Source organism: Aquarana catesbeiana, linkage group LG01 (genome assembly GCF_042186555.1).
Source record: "Aquarana catesbeiana isolate 2022-GZ linkage group LG01, ASM4218655v1, whole genome shotgun sequence".
NCBI classification, from domain to species: domain Eukaryota; kingdom Metazoa; phylum Chordata; class Amphibia; order Anura; family Ranidae; genus Aquarana; species Aquarana catesbeiana.
In genome coordinates, this window is record NC_133324.1 from 949,647,757 (window position 1) to 949,674,359 (window position 26,603).

Below are 26,603 nucleotides of genomic sequence, written 5' to 3' on the forward strand. Positions count from 1 at the left end.
AGCAGTTGAAGTGCTAGCAATTTTGCCAAGCTAGCATTCAACCGCTGGGCATGTGGATGGCTGGGAGCAAACTTCTTTCGGCGGTGCAGCAGCTGGGGCAGGGAAATTTGCCTGGTACAATCTGACGTCGGTGTACCGAAAGCAGATTGCCCACAAGTACTTGGCTGTGACACACTTAATTCTACACCTTCATTCCTCTCAGTGCAGGTCTCAGAGAGGACTGAAGGTATAGTGGGGTTGGAGATCTCAGCTGATGAGGAGCAAGGAGAGGTCCTCTTTGTTCTTTGGTGTGGGTCTTTTAGATACGCTTGCCAACGAACTGCATGGCAGGTCAACATATGTCTGGTCAAGCATGTGGTACCCAAGCAGGAGATGTTTTGGCCACGCGAGATACGCTTGAGATATATGTTGCAAATAGCAGCGGTGCAATCTGATGCACTCGTCTCAAAAAAGGCCCACACCAAAGAACTTTTTGAATAACGCGCAGAGACTGCAGTGCCCTGCACATGTGGAGCTTTGGGGTGTGATGCAGTCAGTGTGCTGCCCTTAGGCTGGCCCCCGGAGGGCATCCTGCCTCGTTGCTGATGTGCCGCCTCCTCCTCCTCTCTCCTATCAGGTACCCACGTTGAGTCAGTGACCTCATCATCCCCTCCCTCCTCATCACTGGAGCAAACCTGGCAGTATGCTGCAGCAGGGGGAGCATGACTGCCAGATTGCTGTCCTTCTTGGGCACCCCCTCTGTCCGTGCTCATGTTACTGCCTTCATCGAGCTCAGTATCATCATCAGAGCCTTCCAAACGCTGGGCATCCTCCTGGAGCATGTACCCAACACTGTGGTCAAACAGTTCGAGGGACTCCTCAGGAGGACATGGTGGGGCTAGGGAAGGAGTCACTGATGACATTGAGCCGAGGGAAGAGGCCGCTGCTTTGCCAGACAAAGTACCCTGAGCATGGGTGAGAGAGGATGAGGAGGATGAGGACGGCTTGGTCATCCACTCAACCAAGTCTTCCGCATGTTGCGGCTCAACACAGGCAGCTGCCGAAAAAAAGGCCAAGCGTGTCCCACGGCCACGTGCTGATGAGGATGCACCGTCTCCACGACCAGCACTAGACACAGAGCCTGCTTGCCCTCTTTTATTGGCTTGTGACTGTCTGCCTCTCCTTCTTGGCCTTCCAGACATACTAATGGCCTGTAGCTGCACTAAGCTGGGATATATATGTATATATATATATATATATATATATATATATATATATATATGTACTGATACTGCAGGTAGCAAAATCAACTGCCTGCCTGTAGTATGAGAACACCACCAAACTTCTACAGGTAGCTTTAGGTGAACACTGTGCAGAGCTCGCAAAAAAATAACTTGTAGCTTATTTAGCTGCCTGCGGTAGTGATAGGATCAGGAAAACACCACCAACCTTCTACAGGTAGCTTTAGGTGAACACTGTGCAGAGCTCGCAAAAAAATAACTTGTAGGTTTAGCTGAACACTGTGAGGAGGACGCACCACACTAACTTGTAGTTTTAGATGAACACTGTGCAGAGGTCTCACTACACTAACTTGTAGTTTTAGCTGAACACTGTGAGCAGGACGCACTACACTAACTTGTAGCTTTAGATGAACACTGTGCAGAGCTCGCAAAAAATAACTTGTAGTTTTAGCTGAACACTGTGAGCGGGACGCACTACACTAACTTGAAGCTTTAGATGAACACTGTGCAGAGGTCTCACTACACTAACTTGTAGTTTTAGCTGAACACTGTGAGCAGGACGCACTACACTAACTGTAAATAGTCTAGCTGCCTGACTGTGGTACTAATAGGATCAAAAGAACACCAGCAATTTTCTTCAGGTAGCTGTATATACTGTAACAAGACAAGCCTGCCTGTCAGTAGGAAGATAACAGGAACGGATCTAGCTAAACTGAATACAGTGTATATATATATATATATATGCAACACCTGGGATGCATATATATATACACAATACACTGTAAGTGCAGCTAACTCACTGATTGTTCTGCCTAATCTAGCTAACTCAAATTAAATGACACTGTCTCTCTGTCTATCTATGTATCTCAGCTCCGGAACACACACTACACAGGGCCGTCATGCAGGCGGCCTTATATAGTGTGGGGCGTGTTCTAAACCCCCTGAGCCATAATTGGCCAAAGCCACCCTGGCTTTGGCCAATTACAGCTCTCTCTACCGACGGCGCTGTGATTGGCCAAGCATGCGGGTCATAGTGCATGCTTAGCCAATCATCAGCCAGCAATGCACTGCGATGCCGCAGTGAATTATGGGCCGTGACGCGCCACATGATTTTGGCGTGAACGGCCCATAACGTTCGGAATTCGGCGAACGACCGAACAGCCAATGTTCGAGTCGAACCCAAGCTCATCCCTAGTCAGGAGGAAAGTCAGTGAGTAACAACAGAAAGTATTATTTGAGGAGTAATTCATATAAATTGGCTGTCACACTCTGCATCAACAATATCTGAATTTATAAACCTGGAATAAGATCGATCGCTGCAGACAAGTATATAGCGGTACAGATTAGTTAGAACAGAGTTTACCTTCCACTGATAACCCCAAAACTCCATGACATGGTTATGGTACGCCAAATGGTATCAGTTTTTAGAAAATATATTCTTTGGATGACTGTAATTACAAAGATCTGCCATGGTCACAGCTGACAACTAACTCAAGTAGAAGTAACTATTTGATGCCTTTGCAAACATAAGTTGTTATTGCCATTAAGGATTTGTCTGCTGCATTCAAATATGACAACGTCATACCTGGAGCTGGGGTATCCCTGTGCACGGGAGGACCCTCCACGCGTGTCTTGGTGTCCTTGTTGATGGCTACATAGGCTGTGAGAGAGGAGACAACACCAGACTGCAGACTGGTCTCCAAGATCTTCTTCTTCACTTCTTCAGACTGAGACTCTGTTCCTTGTTCCAATTCAGAGATCAGAGCTTTGGATGCCAGTCTGTGGATGGTGGGCCTGAAAAAAGATAAACAGTGCATGAGGAGACCAGAGCTCTGCCAGTCTGTGAATGGTGGGCCTGGAGGAGGAAAGACAGTGCATGAGGAGACCAGAGGTCTGCCAGTCGGTGAATGGTGGGCCTGGAAGAGGACAGACAGTGTATGAGAAGACCAGGGCTAAGGCAGTCTGTGGATGGTGGGTGAGAGAAGATGGACAGTGCATGAGGATATCAGACATCTGCCAGCCTGTAGATGGTGGGCCTGAAAGAAGCTACACAGTGTACAAGGACACTAGATTTCTGACAGTCTGTGGATATTCGGCGAGAGAAGATAGAAAGGGCATGAGTAAACCTGAGCTTTGCTGGTCTGTGGATGGTGGGCCTAAAACTGACTGGTTATACTGTAGGTTGGGGCGGTTGCTATTTGTTTGTACTGTTGGTTTACTGGTTAGGGGACACAATGGATACCTTCACTGCCACTCTGCTATTGCTGGGTGTCCAGTGCATCCCTGTAGTTTTAAGGGTGGTCTCCCTCAAGGAACACCTGCCCTCAGTCTATCCATTATATATATATATACACACATACACAGTATGTGCTCCAAATCAGGAGACTCTCAAAATGTATAGAGTTAGGACTGCAGCAAACTAGGGTGCCGTGAAGTGGCCCTGCAGCTTACGCACATATTTGCAAATGTATGAAATCTAAACTTTTGGTTTTAACATTCGGTTTGTTGCAGACTGGATGGTGAGTGAGCTGGGAATTTTTCTTTGTTGTTCTTTGACATGTGTCGCCCTTCCATGTGCTCCTTGCTGTAAAGGCCAGTTGTAGGTTGGGGTGGTTGCCATTTGTTTGTACTAAAAGTAGATAGACAGTGCATGAGCATGCCAGAGCTTTGCCAGTCTGTGGATAGTGTTTGAGACTAGACCAAAGCTCTGCCAATTTGTGGATAATGGGTCTAAAAGAAGATAGGCAGGGTCTTAGGAAACCAGAGTAAAAGAAGAGACACTGTACATAAGGAGACCAGAGCTCTGCCAGTCTATGGGTGGTGGGTAAGAGGAGAGACATGGTACATGAGGTGACCAGAGCTCTGCCAGTCTATGGGTGGTGGGTGAGAGGAGAGACATGGTACATGAGGAGACCAGAGCTCTGTTAGTCTGTGGGTGGTGGGTAAGAGGAGAGACACAGTACATGAGGAGACTAGAGCTCTGCTAGTCTGTGGGTGGTGGGTAAGAGGAGAGACACAGTACATGAGGAGACTAGAGCTCTGCTAGTCTGTGGGTGGTGGGTAAGAGGAGAGACACAGTACATGAGGAAACCAGAGCTCTACTAGTCTGTGGGTGGTGGGTAAGAGGAGAGACATGGTACATGAGGAGACCAGAGCTCTGCTAGTTTGTGGGTGGTGGGTAAGAGGAGAGACACGGTACATGAGGAGACCAGAGCTCTACTAGTCTGTGGATGGTGGGTAAGAGGAGAGACACGGTACATGAGGTGACCAGAGCTCTGCTAGTCTGTGGGTGGTGGGTAAGAGGAGAGACATGGTACATGAGGAGACCAGAGCTTCACCAGTCTATGGGTGGTGAGTAAGAGGAGAGACATGGTAAATGGGGAGGCCAGAGCTCTGCTAGTCTGTGGGTGGTGGGTAAGAAAAGAGACATAGTACATGAGGAGACCAGAGCTCTGCTAGTCTGTGGGTGGTGGGTAAGAGAAGAAACACAGTACATGAGGAGACCAGAGCTTCGAAAGTCTCTTATGGGGCGTACACACGGTCGGACTTTTCGGCTTCAAAAGTCCGACAGCCCGTCCGACAAACTTTCGATGGACTTTTGGGGGACTTGCGGCGGACTTTCTAACGAACGGACTTGCCTACATGCGATCACACAAAAGTCCGATGGATTCGTACATGATGACGTACACCGGACTAAAATAAGGAAGTTGATAGCCAGTAGCCAATAGCTGCCCTAGCGTGGGTTTTTGTCCGTCGGACTAGCATACAGACGAGCAGATTTCTGGGTCCGGCGGAGTTACGACATAAAGATTTGAAGCATGTTCCAAATCTAAAGTCCGTCAGATTTGTGACTGGAAAAGTCCGCTGAAAGTCTGGGGAAGCCCCCACACGATCGAATTGTCCACCGGATTTGGTCCGTTGGACTTTAGTAGCCGAAAAGTCTGACTGTGTGTACACCCCATTAGTGTTGACTGTAAAAATATAACATAGGGCATGTTTGTCATTAATTTGGGATGTTTTAGATACTAAATACTAACCTTTCTGCGTTCTGCACCTTCAGCGGGAAACGAAGATCATTCTTTATCATTTCATCTTTAAACTTGTACTGCAGACAGACCTGACCGTCAGCTTCATTCTCCACCTAGGAAATATTTAGACAAAGTGTAAATTACAAACTAAATTAAATGCTAAGTTATTATATGTAAGGGATACTGTACTGTGTAAAGGGGTGTTAGTATTTACTAAAGTCAAGAAACACCTAGTAAAATATATGTAGCTGAAATCACCATTCAACAATATAACACCGTTTTTTAGGAACAGTCCTGTTCATCAAGACAGCAGGGCTTTATACAGCTGGTACAAAGAGAACACTAAACTAAACTGAACTTAGATCAGTTTCAGACTAACATGGTACCTTCTAGTTTATTGCCGAAAACAGGCAACTCTTGTACCTTTTGTATCCAGCAGCAAACTCCCACAGCAAAGTGTGACAAAGAAAGGAGAGTCAGTTGCTCACATTTTATATAAAGGCTTGTGCACAGCACTAACAACGGGGTCTGGTTACCAGGTAAGATGTTACCTAGGAGTGGATGTTTTTCCCACTCAAAGCTCTACAAAGCCCCCAGTTCCAGAACCCAAAACATTACTTTCAAAGATTCTGAGACGCTCCTCTACTTTGTGGTTTTTTTTGTGACATTGAAACACACCGCTTCCATGTTGCATGTTTATTAAAAATAAATTCTACCCACGCTCATGAGGAGACCAGAGCTCTGCCAATCTGTTGGTGGTGACTCTACCTATCTACCCCCATGAGGAGACCAGAGCTCTGCCAGTCTATTGGTGGTTACTCTACCTACCTACCTTAATGAAGAGACCAGAGCTCTGCCAATCTATTAGTGGCGACTCTACCTACCTACCATCATGAGGAGACCAGAGCTCTGCCAGTCTATTATCGGTGACTCTACTTACCTACCCTCATGAGGAGAACAGAGCTCTGACAGTCTATTGGTGGTGACTCAAAAAAGTGACTACCTACCCTCACCTTAAACTCTTGTTTGGTATTTTTGTACCATCAGCAAAGCCTATATTGATTTTGAAATATACCCGTGTCCATCTGCCCCAGTCTAAGTCCTAAGTCTTGAGATCTCCTAATTTCTCCTATATCTCATCCTACCCTAGCTTTGAATCTGATGTAACACACAAAACACAATCCTCCCCGGGCTCACAGACCTTTCCCTTCAGCTGAGCGTAGATAATAGATCTTTGACCCTGGAAGATTGCAGTAGGGACCTTGGACAGGACGGTGGCTTCCACACCAGAAGGAAGGGTCCATGTGAGAGAGACATCCTTCACAGTGGGCTGTAAGGAGCATTTGAGTGCCCGAAGAACCTTGAGTGGTTAGTAAAATGAAACAGAAATAAATATGTTTAAATTAGAACTTGAGCAAAAGAAAAAAAAAATCTATATTTTTCCGCAGTACTTTTTTTGTCTGATGGCCAACATCATTCAACCCACTTCCTTTGAACCCAGGTCCTCCTAGACTTGCCCCAGCCTGTGACTAACTCTCCTACCCCCACAATATGATGGCATACTTCCCTATTGCTGGGGTGTCCATACAGAAAGTTGGTTGGCTGGGGGTAGGTGCAGGTGTACAAAAGCTCTTAAGGCTAATTTATTTCTTCCTGTAATGTAGTTAGACTAACACTGCTGTATCCTCTGCAGAAACCTAATTCTTGTGGTAAAGCCCCAGCCTGTGCTATTTGTCACTTGTAAATTTGGGCCTATCCTTGCTGTTTAAAATTGTCATACTGCTGTGTAATAATTTTTGTTTCAAAAACACCATTTATCACTTTAAGGCATTCCCCAATGCCTTATATTATTTAATGGTTTTATGTGTTTTGAGCGTTGCCCTCAAAGTCTAATGAAAAGGCCCTCTCCCCAGTGTACATTATTTTTTGTAAACTTTTGGTACATTTCTCCCATGGCAGTGCCCAGCTCCTCCTTCCCTTTTTCTGACAATAGCTTTCATATTAGTCTTGAACATGGCCAAAACAACAAAATCCGTCAAAGAATTCATTGGGGTTCGAGCTTCGATGCCAAGTTAGGATTTCACATACTTTAAGCAGAATTCAAATAATCTTGTCTGAACTTTGAACCACTGAAGGGACGGGAAGCACTCTGGTAAACGTCAAATGGTAATATCCTTTATTGAAGTTACATGAAACAGCTGTAAAACAGCCAGCGCGTTTCAGCCACCAGGCCTTTATCATGAGCCATGATTAAGGCCTAACAGCCGAAACTCATTGGATGTTTTACAGCTGCTTCGTGTAATTTCAATAAAGTATATTACCATTTGACGTTTACCAGAGTGCCTCCTGTCCCTTCAGTGGTTCACATTATACAGAGGCATTGGCAGCCTTATAGTCTGAGCACTGGGTGGAGCTGGGGATTGAAGGAAGGGAGCAGCGCTGCTACACCGGTCTGCATTGATGACTTTCTGAAATGAACCCCAGCAGATTCGCTTATCCTTTCTCCTAGCCCTCCTGCTTTAAACCATCCCAAACTTTTTATATTATTATAAATAGAACGAGGAAGGCTTTGAATATTTGTTAAATTTTCAAGTTGCCTGCTTTTGCAATTAGAAGATTCATTCTATTTTGTATTAATAAAAATACTCAAGGCAAAATTTTTTTTTTGTTGGATGGATTAGAACCCCTGTCAGGGAGATTCGCCCTCTCTATTTGTCCTGTTTACCATTGTCATTGAAACTGAAAGTAAAAGAAAATCCCAATTTTTGGGTTGTCCCCAGGAAAGTAAGAGGGGGAATCTTCCAATAGAGACACTACTGCAGTTCTGGTGACCTGGGGTCCTCAAAGGATTCCCTTAATTTGTAAAGGATTTCCTCTCACTTCCTGTTTGGCTAGCAAATGAAGGTGTAGCCATGATGTTGCAGCTAGTAACAAACAATCCGCCAAATCACCCCACTGCCAGACTTCATACATCCTTTCCAGAGAATGAACAGTCTTTTGCTAGTTATGTTTTTGATGTTTTATTGGGGGGTAAAAGTTGGATAGGGCTAGGAATATGGGATGCCCATAGGGTAAGTCTTTGCCATCATATTTAAGGATTTGAGTACACTTTGAATAAAGTTAGAGCCAGAAGATATAATGTGCATATAGGATTTAGTATTAGTTTCCTCCTGCATCTCCATGCAGACTGTTGAATTTTTCAAAAGGGCCCAAAATACATCCCTGGGAATTACAGACCAGTTAGCCTAACATCAATAGTATGTAAACTCTTGGAGAGGATGATAAGGGACTATATACAAGATTTTAGTAATGAGAACGGTATCATTAGCAGTAATCAGCATGGATTCATGAAGAATCGTTCTTGACAAACCAATCTACTAACCTTCTATGAGAAGGTGAGTTGCCATCTAGATAAAGGAAGGCCCATAGACGTGATGTATCTGGATTTTGCAAAAGCATTTGACACAGTTCCCCCTAAACAGTTACTGTACAAATTAAGGTCCGTTGCCATGGACCATAGGGTGAGTACATGGATTGAAAACTGGCTACAAGGGCGAGTTCAGAGGGTGTGGATAAATGGGGAGTACTCGGAATGGTCAGGGGTGGGTAGTGGGGTTCCCCAGGGTTCTGTGCTGGGACCAATCCTATTTAATTTGTTCATAAACGACCTGGAGGATGGGATAAACAGTTCAATCTCTGTATTTGCGGACGATACTAAGCTAAGCAGGGCAATAACTTCTCCGCAGGATGTGGAAACCTTGCAAAAAGATCTGAACAAATTAATGGGGTGGGCAACTACATGGCAAATGAGGTTCAATTTAGAAAAATGTAAAATAATGCAATGTAAAATATGAATGCAATCTGTACACTGGGGGGAAAACCCCTGGGGGAATCTAGGATGGAAAAGGACCTGGGGGTCCTAGTAGATGATAGGCTCAGCAATGGCATGCAATGCCAAGCTGCTGCTAACAAAGCAAACAGAATATTGGCATGCATTAAAGAGGGGATCAACTCCAGAGATAAAACGATAATCCTGTCACTCTACAAGACTCTGGTCTGGCCGCACCTAGAGTATGCTGTCCAGTTCTGGGCACCAGTCCTCAGGAAGGATGTACTGGAATTGGAGCGAGTACAAAGAAGGGCAACAAAGCTAATAAAGGGTCTGGAGGATCTTAGTTATGAGGAAAGGTTGCGAGCACTGAACTTATTCTCTCTGGAGAAGAGACGCTTGAGAGGGGATATCATTTCAATATACAAATACCGTACCGGTGACCCTACAATAGAAATACAACTTATTCGCAGAAGAAAGTTTAACAAGACTCGTGGCCACTCATTAAAATTAGAAGAAAAGGGGTTTAACCTTAAACTACGTAGAGGGTTCTTTACTGTAAGAGCGGCAAGGATGTGGAATTCCCTTCCACAGGCGGTGGTCTCAGCAGGGAGCATCAATAGCTTCAAGAAACTATTAGATAAGCACCTGAATGACCGCAACATACAGGGATATACAATGTAATACTGACACATAACCACACAAAGGTTGGACTTGATGGACTTGTGTCTTTTTTCAACCTCACCTACTACGTAACTATGACTTCTCTCTTGAGTGGAATATCACCTCAGCTTATATATGAGGCCTGCCCCCTGCCAATCTCGGTTGGGGATTGGTCAGGGCTCACACACAAGCTGCCTGCCTCTCCAGTTCTAGGCCCAGCCCCTTCTCCAGAACCTTCTCTCTGGAAACAGGGGAGGCGCCTCAGAGCTAGAGCACAGGTGGTCACACCCACTGCTACACTGACCGCTCCCAGCCCCCAGATTAAAAAAGACAGGCCTAGCTTGGAGCATAGGCCTGCCTAAATTTGCCTGTGCTGGAATAACCTAGTAAAAATACCTTACTAGCAACTATCTACTGGTCTAGGGTGCTACAAAGGGAAATCTCCACAATGGGACAGCTGTTTTAACCCTCCCTTATACAAAATGAGAACAAAAGTTTTGCCTATAGTTCTATTTTAATTATACACTGCATTTACAGGTCTCCAGTGTACTCTTACCTTGGTTTGCATGCGGTCCTTGCCGGTGATAAACTCAAAGACTCCACTTCCTGCCCGGGCCATGCCTTTAATGAGGGATGTGGAGGCTCCTTCACCGATCCCAAATGTAAAACACCTTTAAAGGGGTGTAAAAAAAATCCCTGTCTTGATAAGCAAAGATTCAGCATTTTCTGATGGTCCTTTAAGCTGGCCATACATGACATAGGGGGCTGAATGAAAAAAATGGAACCAGCTCCTCCATTCACACATTAAGGGTGGATGGGGGAATCCCCCGCACTGTGTTATCATGTTCTGAAAACGGGGGGGGGGGGGCGTGCTGGGACAAGGGGTGGGCAGGAGGAACAGTCACCCAAGGCGCAGAAGCAGGGCGCCCCCTCACCACATGCAAGCTCCATATCTGAGGTCACAGACTTATGTCTGCTGTGACAACCACTGTTGACACACTGTGTTCCAACATGCACACTTTCCACCCCATTCACCCACGGCTGATACGAAATATGTGCAGCTACCTTCCAGCCACAAAAAAAGCAATTGATTGGGCATGCATGGTTAATGCACACTCTTTGCCAATCATGGACAGCCAAAGCAACGGGGCAAAAAATGGGCACAAGGTGGTACACATATTCTACGGCATGTGTAAGGAGGGGGGCACAGTTCTGTATCCTTGCCATGGGCACTGAGCAAACTTCTCCCGGCACTGGCAGGGGGACTCCTTCACTGTGTAAATACACAGATCAGTGCTGCAGCCATTGGCTGCAGCTGCTGATCGAGTGGCTTTTATCCAACAGGTCCCTTCAGCAGATGCCGATTAATAGATCGACTTCTGTTGAGCGGCAGTGGATACACATGGAATGAAATTTGGCTGGGGCCTGCTGAAACTGACAAATTTCAATCCATCTATTGGCACCTTATGTTTCCTGCCACCTTAAGCCTTTTGCACATTTCTATCAGCCAGTGAAGCAGATTATCATAGTGATGGGCTAGTAGAGTTTGGGTTTGTGTCTGTGTGGGGGAAGGGAAGGAGGAAGGCGCACAGTCAGAGTGTGTCTGTCAGATAAATAAATATATAATTAAATTCAGACAAAATTGACCCAAACAATAAAACTCTATCATGCCTACATACAAAAATAAATAGACAAATGCGGCTGAGTAGTGGAGCTTAAATATCAAGTCTCGCCAGCAGGTGGCAGAATTCTCAGGTCCTTTTTAAACAGGCATGTGGTGGAGGATGGTTAGACTCCATTTACTTATACAGTGAGGTTGGATTCAGTGGTCAGAGTTTAATTCATACAAAAGGATGGAATATTTATAATTACCGATGTTTCTGAGCATTTTTCTGAACTTCGTCAATCACTTGTTTTGTGTTCCCGACTTCTCCGTCTGTGAAGACAAAAAGCTGGAGAGAGGAGAGAGAGGGGATCAGATACAAAAGAACAAGGAAAAGCTGAACAGATCACATTAGATCCAGCATGCCGCAAGTATAAATGGTTATAATGGAGCAATACAGGTAATCAATACTGCCTAAACTTTTTTTTTACTGTTTTGCCTTTCTAAATAGAATGTATACTGAAGTTATGTTATAGGAGAACTTAAGTCAAAACTCAAAGTCAGACTTAAGAAATTAATAAGCGCATTGACTCCATAACCCAAGTACTTAGGAGTCCTTCACACTCAACAGTAGCTAGTCTACCAAATGTTTTACAGCCTCGCTGACCTGTCGGGGGTGCTCGGCTCTCCCGGCTGTTTGGTAGATCTTCTTTAGGGGTTGGAGAATTTCTGTCCCTCCAAAGCTGGCATCCATTTCATTCACTTTCTTCACTGCCTCCTCCATGGACTTCTGTGTGTACTCCACACTCTCCCTGGAAAACATTTTTTATTAAGGTCATATTATACAGTTATACAAATTTTTCACCTACTGTGAAATATATTTCTTGGAGTTCATTGAGGGACATAAGCATTTAGAGGCTGTTGGGTTATACTGCTGTCTACAGGAGAATTAGGACATTAAACAAAAAACAAACTCCCCAGTATAACCTCCTGCTCCCAACAAGCCCTAGTACCCAGAGCATGATGACAGACACAGAGAGGTGGGACCTGTGTTCCCTCAATGAATTCCAAGAAATTGATTTTATGGTCAGTACAATAATTCTATCGTTACGGCAGGTATCAGGCTCGGAAGCCAGTATATATAGCAGTAAAACGTTTCACACAGTAACCAGCAAGATAATATACAAGCAGGTTCCCCTGGCGGGTGAAGCAGGCTCACCCAAGGCGTGGCATCTAAGCACCAACCGGTCTTCAAAAGAGCTCCTGATGGTGTTGATGGGTTTCGCCAGGTCATGGCCTTCAGGATCACACCACCAGGGGGTAAGCAAACTGGGGTCTGGTAACCAATGCAGTAGGTGGGATCAAGCAGAAGCACAGTCGATGAACAAGCCAAAGGTCAATAAGAAGTGCAGGGAGTGCCTGCAGCTCAAAGAGCAGCCTGAAGGAAAATATGGCTGAAGCTGTCATCAGATGAGGCCTGAACGTTCAGCTGGTAAAATGCAGAGAATATGTTAACAGAAGACTGAGTGGAAGAATTAAAAATCTGGATTCAGTGACCTGTTGCAGAAAAGCCCAAGAAGGTCTTACTGATCTGGTACAATGTGCCCTGAAAGGAAAAGGTGGAAGCCGATCCTTAAATCCTCGTTTTATTGTTTTTTTAAAATAACAAACATGTCATACTTACCTCAACAGTGCAGTTCCTTTTGCAGAGAGTGGCCCCGATCCACCTCTTCTGGGGTCTCCCCGCTGCGCTAATAGCTCCTCCCCGCATCCGTAAACCCCATAGGAGAAGCGCTGTCCCTGGGGGTTACCGTGCGGGCGTGCTTCTGAGTCCAGCTTTTGCATCCATAGACACAGAATGCCTGACTCAGCCCGCGTCATTGGATTTGATTGACAGCAGCAGGAGCCAATGGCTGCTCTGCTATCAATCTATCTGACTCGGTTAAATTGATGATAGGCAACTCCTATCCTCATATTGATTAGTGGTTCCAAATTAATAATATCTACTGCAGTAGGGAACAGACACAAAAGATACGCTCAGCATCTTTCCAAATTACTGTTCTGCTTTATTATGACGCAATTGAAGGTTTTTATACACATGATTACGTAGGTATCACATTAATATTACAATTGTAGGTTTATGGTAACAAGGGGCGTTACATAGGCAGGCTAATTCTAATCAGGACTCAAAAGAATGTAAACATTTACTGAAAACATTATTAGTGCCGTGTGCACAGTGAGGGCAGAGTGCAATACATAGAAAATACAATACAATTATATACAGAACTTACAAATTTCCATTACAGTCTCCCCTCTTTTGATCAATATTTTGATCACTAACCATACCTGCTATCACCTTTAACCTGGAACCTCCACACGCTTAGGTAGAGGTAGTCCTGGCCAAAGAGGCAAAAAAACTCCATTGTGGAGAAAATAGCTGAGCAACTTTTTCATTACAAAATGACTTTTCATTGTGAAGAACAAATGATTGATAAGACATATTTACAGAGTACTGGCTGTACACTCCTGTGGCCAGAATGGCCTTCTAGCTGAATTGTGGACATGCTGACTTATCAGCATATGTAAACACAGACAATTCTACATAAAATGGAAGACGTACAAAAGACAAATATGACTTCAACATGGCTAAACTATTTTTCAAATATATATATCCCTTACAATTAAAGTAATTGAATCAAAAAGTACCCTAGACTGTGATCACAAGAGGGAAACAAATCAAACACAGAGATTTGTTTAATTAAGTCATTTTTGCAGTGTCTGGTGTGGATCCAGGTGACTTTTCCTTCAAGTTTTGCAAAAACTGTACATGAAATAGATGCTGTATTGAGTCTCCAAACATTTCCTTATATATAAATGTCTCTTAACAATCCAAAAGTCACCTGGCTTTAGTTTTAGATCCTTCCAAACTTTTAGGATCTGGAATTAGGGAGAAAACACATAAATGAGTTTGTAAAAAACCTTAAAAGATCATCAGCATTCTCCGTGAGATCCGAATGGAGGACTTCAGCTGCTGAGACAAAATATAAGCAAGTGAGTAACACACTCCCAAACAAAATCTCATAGGGAGAGAGTCCAACATCCCCTTAGAGGCTTGATAAAATTTAAGAAAACATTCAGGCAAAAGTTTTCTAGTTTCTTACTTTACTTTGTCCGCTATATTGTAGACAGTAGGGGGTGTAAAAATAAAACCTCAAAACTTCTAGTAAGGACTCTCCTATAAAAAATGATTTCTTTTGTTACTCTCTGTACTTTCTGCACGCTATATTTACAAACTACTTCTGATAACACTTTTTACTGTGGCCTTTGCAGTAGCATTTGCCACTGGACATCCAAAAAACATGTCCATACAGACAAAATGCATACTCGTAAGATCCTGACTTGGGCATCTGGATATATCTTTTTTGTAATCTCTGGAAGGGATGTTGAGCTTTTGGTAACACCTTTGGTAACAGGTAAAACAAGAAGTGGTATGTTATAAAAACAACTGTGGTGAACCCTGGCTCTATCCCATGCTCATTTACTAAGGCAGCCATAACTGCTTGTGACTGATGACACGGTCCATGTGTCAAGCTGGAGGGAAAAGAGTGGCTGACAGACATAAATGATCACCTTTTCCAAAGTCCTGTTTCATAAGAAGTTGCCCCCTGTGGACCACTTGTTCTTCTCGTTCTGGGGTCCTTAAAGTTGAATTATTAATCCCAGCTATACTGGGCCAGAACTAGGGTGGAATCTGTGAGTTGCACAGACCCATCAAGTGTCCGGGGCTGTAAATGCAGCATCCTTAGAGACACCTGGTCTGCTTCCATGTGTGAAAGTTAATATGGCTACCTCAGCAAGAAGCTGGAAGGCTGAAAACAGCCAATCAAATTAACTTGGCATGCTTTATTGGTTTACCTGCCGAAGTAAAAACAAACTTCTGGCCCTTCAAATAGAACCAAAAGCTCTCTATATCTCGACTATCTATATAAATATACACTCTTTTTATAGCTCACAGGCTTTGCTAACACATGGAGCTCTGCTTCTTGAGCTGGGGAAAAAGGATCCAATGACTTTGAATACAGGGTATCCTTCTGGGTGATAAACTGCATACTCAAATCTACAAAAATGTAATATCTGGGTCTTCAGGGAGTGTGTCCCGCACTGGACTCACAGCAGCTGATTCCTATGTCATCAATTTAACACATGCGTCTTTTCCTTTCTTTTGAATAAATGTACGCATTTTTCATTGTTAGATTTGTACATAAACAAACTCATATTTTAAACCTTTCATTAGACAAACATTTAGTTAGCTGTAAATTTGCTGCACAGAATGTCGGACCATTGACCAAAACAATATCTAACTTTGTCTAATAGCACCTTTGCATAAAAGCTACAGCTCTGATATATCGGGGTGAACCCTTCATTACTGGGTCCAGCTTGCATAAATATATTACAATGTCTTGTTTTCTATCACACTATTTGTGCAAGAACTCCAGTTTCATGTTTCAAAAGACAACTTTTTCCTGGCAATATTATAATAAATGATAATAAATGATAACAATACCCTGCGGTCATGCAGAGATGTCCATAAATCCAAAACTATTCTTCTGCTTATACCACTGTACTTACAAGAAAAAGGGGCACATCATTTCACAATCCACACATTCTGCTTTGGATTTCAAAAATAAAAATAAATAAAAACAAAAGGACCAAGAATCTGTATGATGGACCAGAAAGCATCAAAAACTATAAAACAACTGGCTGCAGGTGGCATCTATCCTAACAGGGTGGGTAGATTTGATGTGATGGGTCTGTTATATTTAAATTTTATTTATTATTACTCTTACATCATGGACCGCACATCAAGTTTTCATCAAAAACCTTACAATATCATTTTTGTAGAAAAACTTCTTATGTATCCCATCCATCTTGGCTTTGTTAAATATTATGGCAGCTTTATTCAAAATAACAACCTCATCTTAATCTTTTTTTCTCTCAATAAGGGCTTATTGTATAAATGTAAAATTACAAAATTGTTATCTTAATCTAAACTAATCCCATTTTTACAAATTTCCCCAATAACCTGGATTTCATTTCCAACCAAAGGTTGTCTAAACCAGTTTCATTATATCTATATAATTGTTAAACTCATATTAGAAATTAATACTCATTATTACTTAATTTTACTTAATTTCCCTTTTTTAAATGCACTGTTTCCACTATCAAAGGATATTCAATTTGTGTAATACACGGTTAAATGTAACCTTCATTTTACCATGTTTGGAAAACAGATTCAAAATAATTGTGATCACATTGTTTACCATTAGATTCGTTAACCCGGCACATTTTGTTATAAATGTTTTGTCTAAAAAACAGAAATTGGCATGGTGTCCTTCCAGCTTATCACTAACCTCTCATCCCAGCCACATTTCTTTCATGAGAGCACAAAGGAGGGGGTCACATCTGCGTACATGACACACACAAGCAATAGAACTAAAGGTCCCAGCATTCGCACACACACCAATATCTCTCTAAAATCGCTTACATTTTTCCCATTTGTACACAACACATGCATATCATTCTCTCACTTTCTTTTAACTCTTTAATATTTCCCTGCCTAAATTCTGCTTTCCTTATCTTGTTTAAATAACTTTTATATCTAGCTTCTATGATTCTATGATCAGACCTCTCATTTCTCTGTTTCTGACTTTTACTAGTAGTGCCTGATCCCAAATTCATCCCACAACTTAACATGAAAATGTCCCTTTCTGTCTAGTTCTAATGTCACCCTTGATCCATCCTGCTCACATAGATAGCTGTTTCTCTAGCTGTTTACTCTGCATGATTCTTAGTCCCTGTGGACCTTGGTAACCCAGTTACCCATTGTGGATCCCTGTCCACTCTAACCTTTAATCTAGGGGCTCAGTATAGGCGGAACCACACCTTCGGTTCATATGTAGCGCTCCTCTTGCGCTGGGCATTTTTGAGGGTCTCTTACCCTTCACTCCCTTACTTAATTCAATGCCCATAATGACTGGCCAGTCTTCTCTCTTCTCTACTTGTGCCTATACCCTCTTGCCTCTAAACTACTTTATCTAGCAGATTTACTACATATACCTGTGAACAGCACTATTCTTCCCTTTCTTATCTATAACACTCCGATGGACAATAGACAGGGACAACATAACATATAACCACCAATCAATACAGTTCGATTAAGGGGAGTAAAATAGGTACCCTTTGTCCCGAAAATGCCTTACCGATCAAGGAAGTCTGATAACTCAAATGTAAGCAAAAGGCTTACCTCAGCCGGCTGATTATCAGAAATTCCCGGATCGTCTCAAGCTCCTCGTTTTGGATACTCAGGGTCACCATGGCTGGCTCGCCATGCATGACTCGGTTAAATTGATGATAGGCAACTCCTATCCTCATATTGATTAGTGGTTCCAAATTAATAATATCTACTGCAGTAGGGAACAGACACAAAAGATACGCTCAGCATCTTTCCAAATTACTGTTCTGCTTTATTATGACGCAATTGAAGGTTTTTATGCACATGATTACGTAGGTATCACATTAATATTACAATTGTAGGTTTATGGTAACAAGGGGCGTTACATAGGCAGGCTAATTCTAATCAGGACTCAAAAGAATGTAAACATTTACTGAAAACATTATTAGTGCCGTGTGCACAGTGATGGCAGTGTGCAATACATAGAAAATACAATACAATTATATACAGAACTTACAAATTTCCATTACATATCCAATCAAGAGCCTAGACGATGGGCAGAGAGGTAGAGCGCGTCTCCACCATGGGAACGAACAGGCTCAGGTGAGTAAAACGGAGGGGCTGGGGGGCTGGTCAGGGTCAGAAGTTTTTTCACCTTAATGCATAGGATGCATTAAGGTGAAAAAACACGAGGGTTTACAACCCCTTTAAGATTATTAGACCATAATGATCTGTCTGAGCCATCTGGAAACAGTGGAATGAGAAGCAGGCTTCCCTTCATTGGGACTATCAAGAATGGCAAAGAGAGAATCTGTCTTTCCAGTGGAATCAGCCACTGGGAGGCAAACAGGCACAGTATTACATCCAGACTAGGGATGAGCTTCGAGTTCGAGTCGAACTCATGTTCGACTCGAACATTGGCTGTTCGCAAGTTCACCGAACAGCGAACAATTTGGGGTGTTCGCGGCAAATTCGAATGCCGCGGAACACCCTTTAAAAGTCTATGGGAGAAATCAAAAGTGCTAATTTTAAAGGCTAATATGCAAGTTATTGTCATAAAAAGTGTTTGGGGACCTGGGTCCTGCCCCAGGGGACATGGATCAATGCAAAAAAAAGTTTTAAAAACGGCCGTTTTTTCAGGAGCAGTGATTTTAATAATGCTTAAAGTCAATCAATAAAAGTGTAATATCCCTTTAAATTTCGTACCTGGGGGGTGTCTATAGTGTGCCTGTAAAGGGGCGCATGTTTCCTGTGTTTAGAACAGTCTGACAGCAAAATGACATTTTGAAGGAAAAAACTCATTTAAAACTACCCGCGGCTATTGCATTGCCGACAATACACATAGAAGTTCATTGATAAAAACGGCATGGGAATTCCCCAAAGGGGAACCCCGAACCAAAATTAAAAAAAAAAAATGACGTGGGAGTCCTCCTAAATTCCATACCAGGCCCTTCAGGTCTGGTATGGATATTAAGGGGAACCCCGGCCAAAATTAAAAAAAAAAAATGACGTGGGGTTCCCCCTAAATTCCATACCAGACCCTTCAGGTCTGGTATGGATTTTAAGGGGAACCCCGCGCCAAAAAAAAAAAAAAAAACGTCGTGGGGTCCCCCCAAAAATCCATACCAGACCCTTATCCGAGCACGCAACCTGGCAGGCCGCAGGAAAAGAGGGGGGGACGAGAGTGCGGCCCCCCCTCCCTCCTGAACCGTACCAGGCCACATGCCCTCAACATTGGGAGGGTGCTTTGGGGTATCCCCCCAAAACACCTTGTCCCCATGTTGATGAGGACAAGGGCCTCATCCCCACAACCCTGGCCGGTGGTTGTGGGGGTCTGCGGGCGGGGGGCTTATCGGAATCTGGAAGCCCCCTTTAACAAGGTGACCCCCAGATCCCGGCCCCCCCCTGTGTGAAATGGTAAGGGGGTACATAAGTACCCCTACCATTTCACGAAAAAAGTGTCAAAAATGTTAAAAATGACAAGAGACAGTTTTTGACAATTCCTTTATTTAAATGCTTCTTCTTCCTTCTATCTTCCTTCATCTTCTGGTTCTTCTGGTTCTTCTGGCTCTTCTGGTTCTTCCTCCGGCGTTCTCTGCCAGCATCTCCTCCGCGGCGTCTTCTATCTTCTTCTCCTCGGGCCGCTCCGCACCCATGGCATGGGGGGGAGGCTCCCGCTCTTCTCTTCTTCTTTTCTTCTCTTCTTCATTTTCTTCTCCGGGCCGCTCCGCAATCCATGCTGGCATGGAGGGAGGCTCCCACTGTGTGACGGCGCTCCTCGTCTGACAGTTCTTAAATAACGGGGGGGCGGGGCCACCCGGTGACCCCGCCCCCCTCTGACGCACGGTGACTTGACGGGACTTCCCTGTGGCATTCCCCGTGACGTCACAGGGAAGTCCCGTCAAGTCACCGTGCGTCAGAGGGGGGCGGGGTCACCGGGTGGCCCCCCCCGTTATTTAAGAACTGTCAGACGAGGAGCGCCGTCACACAGCGGGAGCCTCCCTCCATGCCAGCATGGATTGCGGAGCGGCCTGGAGAAGAAAATGAAGAAGAGAAGAAGAGAAGAAAAGAAGAAGAGAAGAGCGGGAGCCTCCCCCCCATGCCATGGGTGCGGAGCGGCCCGAGGAGAAGAAGATAGAAGACGCCGCGGAGGAGATGCTGGACGAGAACACTGGAGGAAGAACCAGAAGAGCCAGAAGAACCAGAAGATGAAGGAAGATAGAAGAAAGAAGAAGCATTTAAATAAAGGAATTGTCAAAAACTGTCTCTTGTCATTTTTAACATTTTTGACACTTTTTTCGTGAAATGGTAGGGGTACTTTTGTACCCCCTTACCATTTCACACAGGGGGGGCCGGGATCTGGGGGTCACCTTGTTAAAGGGGGCTTCCAGATTCCGATAAGCCCCCCGCCCGTAGACCCCCACAACCACCGGCCAGGGTTGTGGGGATGAGGCCCTTGTCCTCATCAACATGGGGACAAGGTGTTTTGGGGGGCTACCCCAAAGCACCCTCCCAATGTTGAGGGCACGTGGCCTGGTACGGTTCAGGAGGGAGGGGGGCCGCACTCTCGTCCCCCCCTCTTTTCCTGCGGCCTGCCAGGTTGCGTGCTCGGATAAGGGTCTGGTATGGATTTTTGGGGGGACCCCACGCCGTTTTTTTTTTTTTTTTGGCGCGGGGTTCCCCTTAAAATCCATATCAGACCTGAAGGGTCTGGTATGGAATTTAGGGGGAACCCCATGTCATTTTTTTTTTTTAATTTTGGCCGGGGTTCCCCTTAATATCCATACCAGACTTGAAGGGCCTGGTATGGAATTTAGGAGGACTCCCACGTCATTTTTTTTTTTTTATTTTGGTTCGGGGTTCCCCTTTGGGGAACTCCCATGCCGTTTTTATCAATGAACTTCTATGTGTATTGTCGGCAATGCAATAGCCGCGGGTAGTTTTAAATGAGTTTTTTCCTTCAAAATGTCATTTTGCTGTCAGACTGTTCTAAACACAGGAAACATGCGCCCCTTTACAGGCATACTATAGACACCCCCAGGTACGAAATTTAAAGGGATATTACACTTTTATTGTTTGACTTTAAGCATTATTAAAATCACTGCTCCTGAAAAAACGGCCGTTTTTAAAACTTTTTTTTGCATTGATCCATGTCCCCTGGGGCAGGACCCAGGTCCCCAAACACTTTTTATGACAATAACTTGCATATAAGCCTTTAAAATTAGCACTTTTGATTATTCATGTTCGTGTCCCATAGACTTTAACGGTGTTCGCATGTTCGAACGAACTTTTTTCCTGTTCGCATGTTCTGGTGCGAACCGAACAGGGGGGTGTTCGGCTCATCCCTAATCCAGACAATGTAGGGAGATCTTTAATGAACTGGAGCTGGAAAGAAGGACAAAAGCATAAGGTTCTGAATGAGGTGAAAAGCCAAAACTATGTTAGGAAGGAAGTTCTGGGCCTCAAAATCACCTTGTTCCTGTGTAGCACCAGAAAGTGTTCTTTACAGGAGAGGGCCATCAGCTCAGAAACTTGACTGGGGTGATGGCAACAAGTAACACAACCTTGTGAGTGAGAATGGCAAAGAGAGAGTCTGTCTTTCCAGTGGAATCAGTCACTGGGAGGCAAACAGGCACAGTATTACATCCAGGCAATGTAGGGAGATCTTTGATGAACTGGAGCTGGAAAGAAGGACAAAAGCATAAGGTTCTGAATGAGGTGAAAAGCCAAAACTATGTCAGGAAGGAAGTTCTGGGCCTCAAAATCACCTTGTTCCTGTGTAGCACCAGAAAGTGTTCTTTACAGGAGAGGACCATCAGCTCAGAAAATTGACTGGGGTGATGGCAACAAGTAACACAACCTTGTGAGTGAGAATGGAAAGTGAAATATCCCATATCAGTTCAAAGGGTGAGAGAGAACCAAATTCAGAGCAGATGGAAAGGGATTGTAGACTTTGCAGGAAGTAGACTTCCTAGTTTTAAGCTTCATGAGGATCACTGATTTAAAGATGCCTTTGCTTTTCAGAGACTGGGTTTCAACAGCAATGTTGTTAAAGCCAGAAACAATGAAGCAGGGTAATAAATTGGTCTTTGGAAAAGCCAATACCAATGCTCAGGGATAGCCCACGGAACATCTGCCAGGAGTCTGATCAGTTCAGAGTACCACATCCTCCTAGGCCAGTCAGGAGCTATGAGGATCACTGTGAGGTACCTGGTAGTGAGCCTGACTGGTAGAAGGAGACCTCTCTTAAGCGCTGGTTCAGGAGCCGCTGGAAGTGGGAACAGTGGTCTCCTGAGCACAGTGGGTAGGAGGGCCTGATGCAGGTTCCAGCAGAAGCAGACACCGGAGCTGGGAGGATGTTCCGCAGGGATGGCTGAGCTGTGGATGTAGGTAACTGGTGCAGGCTGGTAGGTTGGCTGGCAGCCGGATATGAAGACAGTAGCTGGAAGTAAACAGGCAGGCTGGAAGCAGCGTTAAAGGCACAGGCAAGCAAGGTCAGACAGTCCGTATTTGGCAGGAGATCAGGCAGGGTATAAACAGGAGGGATGATCCAAGAATGGTCAGACAGGCAGGAGTTCGGCAACAGGTATCAGAGTAAACAAGGTCAGACAAGCCGGGTCGGATGGGAGACAGGAGAGTAGTCAAACGTAGCCGGGTCAAAAGTAGTAACAAGCAGGCAGATACTGGAACTTTCAGGTGCAGAGCTGCAGACGAACAGCAGCTAACATGAGCACCTGTCACCTTCTTAAAGGCCCCTTGGCGCCAAACGGCGCTAGCGCGTACAGGCATCCGCGGGAGCGCACCGGCGCCCCCTGGTGGGGATTTTGGCTGAATTCGCTGGAAAGCACTCCTTGTGGACCTACGTGCACGCAGGTTCACCCGACGACTGCTGACATGCCCCTGACATTGCCCCCCCCCAACGGGCAGCCTCCGGATGCCCAGATACACCTTTTTTTCAGGATGGGTAGAAAAGTATGCATGAATTAAACGTTTGGCATGAATATTACAGTCAGGTTCCCACGAGTTATTTTCCGGACCATACCCTTTCCACTTAATTAAAAACTGTACCTGCCCAGACCTCTTTCTGCAGTCGAGGATGGATTCCACTTCATACTCTTCATTGCCGTCCACCAGAACTGGTTCGGGGACCCTGGTACCCCTATCAGGAAAGGGATCATCTACAGCCGGCTTTAAGAGTGAAACGTGAAATACAGGGTGTATCTTAAGTGAATCAGGTAAGCATAATTCATACGATACTTCATTAATTTTCCTTTTCACAGGGAAAGGTCCAATAAATTTTGGAGCAAGCTTCTTGGAAGGACATGACAATCTGATATTATTAGTAGACAGCCATACCTTGTCGCCAAGCTGAAGGTTTAAATCTCCCCTTCTTTTCTCATCAAAGAACCGCTTATTATCCGCCTGCGCTTTGGATATCGCTTCCTGCAAGATCCGGTTATTATGACTGAAGAACTGTACAGTGTCCTGGACTGCTGGAACCGAAGATTCTGAAAGAAAATCTGGTAAAAAAGATGCATGAAACCCATAATTAGCAAAGAAAGGGGATTGACCTGTGGCAGAATGACTGGCATTATTGTACGCAAACTCTGCAAGTGGCAGCAAGGATACCCAATCATCTTGTACAAAAGATGTAAAACATCTAATGTACTGCTCCAAAGTTTGATTTGTCCGTTCAGTTTGCCCATTAGTTTGGGGATGGTATGCTGAGGACAGAGCTAGTTCAATCTTCAAATTTTCACAAAGGGCTCTCCAGAAGCGTGAGGTAAACTGCACCCCCCTATCAGACACAATATTTGCGGGAATCCCATGTAACCTAACGATTTCCTTAATAAACACACGGGCCGTCTCAACAGCAGAGGGTGTTCCTTTTAGGGGCACAAAGTGGGCCATTTTGGATAGCCGGTCGACGACCACAAAGATCGCCGAACACCCCTCAGAATATGGCAGTTCGACTATAAAGTCCATAGCTATCATCCTCCAGGGCCTATCTGGTATGGGCAATGGTCTTAGTAGTCCCCACGCTCTGTTCCTGGGGGTTTTGTTCTGGATGCAGACAGAGCAGGAGTTGACATATTTCTTGCAAAATTCCTTTAAGTTAGGCCACCAAAACGTGCGCTGCACCAGCTCAAGGGTCTTACGGACCCCGAAATGTCCTGCAAGTGGATGGTCATGCAAAAGTGTCAGCACCTTGACTCTGACGTTTTCTGGTACGAAGATTTGACTTCCCCTCCATAATAGTCCATCTCGAGATGTTAAGGAAGACTCCTGGAGACTTGAAGGTTCTGGGGATGCTTCTCTAATCATGGATAGCAAATCTGTCTGAAGGAGAAGAAAACTGTTTGCCGGCAAAATAGTGTCAGGGACAGAAGAGTCCTTGGGATTATCAAACATGCGTGACAGTGCGTCTGGTTTTATATTCTTGGAACCCGGCCGGTAGGTGATGTGGAAGCAAAACCGTGTAAAGAATAGAGCCCAACGGGCTTGTCTGGGTCTCAGTCTTCTAGCAGATCTTAGATACTCCAGATTTTTGTGGTCTGTATAAATCAGTACTGGGTGGACTGCACCTTCAAGCAAGTATCTCCATTCTTCCAAGGCCGTCTTGATGGCAAGTAACTCCCGATCCCCCACATCGTAGTTCCGCTCAGCCGGCGAAAGTTTCCTAGAGAAGAACCCAACAGGATGCATCAGGTCTTTGTTGCCCTGACGTTGGGAAATGATAGCACCCACAGCTACTTCGGAGGCATCAACCTCTAGAATAAATGGCAAAGATGGGTCTGGATGGCTGAGAATCGGAGCTGACGTGAAACGCCTCTTTAATTCCTCAAAGGCCTCCTGGGCTTCCTGGTTCCAGTGGAAACGGATATTCTGCTTGGTTAGCTGTGTAATGGGGGAGATGATGGCAGAGAACCCCCTGATAAACTTTCTGTAAAAGTTCGCAAATCCAACGAAGCGTTGAATGCCTTTCTTGTCCATGGGTGCTGGCCATTCTAACACAGCAGACACTTTCCGAGGATCCATTTTAATACCGGTCGGGGAGATGACTAGCCCCAGAAACTGAATCTCTTCTTGTTCAAATTCGCACTTTTCCGCTTTGGCGTACAATCTGTGCAAGCGGAGTCGGGCTAAAACTTTACGGACATGTTCCCTGTGTTGTTCAAGGGAACTGGAGAAGATAAGGATATCGTCCAAGTAGACAATTAAAAAGATGTCCAGGAAATCTTTAAACACATCGTTGACCAGATGTTGAAATGTGGCAGGAGCATTGCAAAGGCCAAAGGGCATGACCAAATATTCGTAGTGCCCGAAACGGGTCCGGAAAGCCGTCTTCCACTCATCCCCGGCCCGAATGCGGACCAGATTGTAGGCCCCTCTCAGATCCAATTTGGTAAAGATAATGGCGGTCCGTAATTTTTGAAACAGTTCTGGTATTAGGGGCAACGGATAGCGGTTCTTGACCGTAATCTTGTTCAATTCCCGGTAGTCCACACAAGGGCGGAGCGTAAGATCTTTCTTAGAGACAAAAAATATTCCCGCCCCAGCTGGTGAAGTGGACTGTCGAATGAAGCCTTTTTCTAGATTTTCATTGATGTAAACCTTAAGCGCCTCTTGTTCCTTCTCGGATAGTGGAAAGATGCGCCCAAAAGGGATCTCAGCTCCAGGAAGCAATTCAATTGGACAGTCATAGGGGCGATGGGGTGGCAGAGAATCTGCTCCCTTCTTGCTGAATACATCTGCAAAGTCTTGGTAGACCTCTGGTACGTTTTGAAGCAGATCTGGGTCAGAGTCCATACATAGTAGGGTGGTAGCAGGATTAACAGGTTCAGGTAGGCAATGTCTTTGACAATAGGGTGACTGGAACTTGATCTCGCCCGTGGTCCAATTGACAAGAGGATTGTGGGCCTGTAGCCAGGGCATACCCAAAATGATTGGGAAAAGAGGTGATGAGATAACGTCCAGGATTAAGATCTCTCGATGCTGGGATGAACAGATAGCAGACAGAGGAAGGGTCTCTTGAGAAACTTGCCCGGATTTTATATGGGACCCATCGGCCAGAAAGATTGAAAGTCTATGTGTTTTATCTTTTAAAGGAAGATCTTGCTGGGTAGCAAAAGTGGAGTCAACGAAACAGCTACATGCCCCGGAATCAACAATGGCGTTGACTTGAATTGTTCTTCCCTGAAGCTGTAATGAGAGAGGGAGCACAAGTTGAGTGGCATTGGCTGTTAAAGCAGACAAACTGGTTGGAGCTGAAGAAAAACACTTACGGATCTTCACTGGGCAGTTGTTCACGTAGTGGCCCGTTCCGCCACAATAGAGGCAAAGGTTCAGTTGGCGCCTGCGTGCCCGTTCTTCAGGGGTCAGAGTAGTACGCATAAGTCCAAGCTGCATGGGTTCAGAGGCGTCAGTTGCTTGATTGGCTGGGTTTGGCCCGGCAGAAGGTGGATACCGGGAGGCAGGCAGCGGGGCTCTGGCAGTCATCCACATAGGCCGATTTTGTTGGGCAGAT

The 26,603-nt window shown here is 44.8% G+C and overlaps 1 protein-coding gene across 1 annotated transcript in view; it reads right to left on the minus strand.

The window, feature by feature from the left end:
- The window catches only part of LOC141121648 (von Willebrand factor A domain-containing protein 5A-like), a 156,889-nt gene that overhangs the window by 78,356 nt on the left and 51,930 nt on the right, over positions 1–26,603 (minus strand). Inside the window, exons 9-14 of the mRNA XM_073611327.1 lie at positions 12,011–12,155; positions 11,613–11,692; positions 10,297–10,411; positions 6,450–6,608; positions 5,258–5,361; positions 2,806–3,014 (exon numbers count right to left, since the gene is read on the minus strand). Of these exons, the coding sequence (XP_073467428.1) occupies positions 2,806–3,014; positions 5,258–5,361; positions 6,450–6,608; positions 10,297–10,411; positions 11,613–11,692; positions 12,011–12,155 (812 nt within the window). The remainder of the gene's footprint in view (positions 1–2,805; positions 3,015–5,257; positions 5,362–6,449; positions 6,609–10,296; positions 10,412–11,612; positions 11,693–12,010; positions 12,156–26,603) is intronic.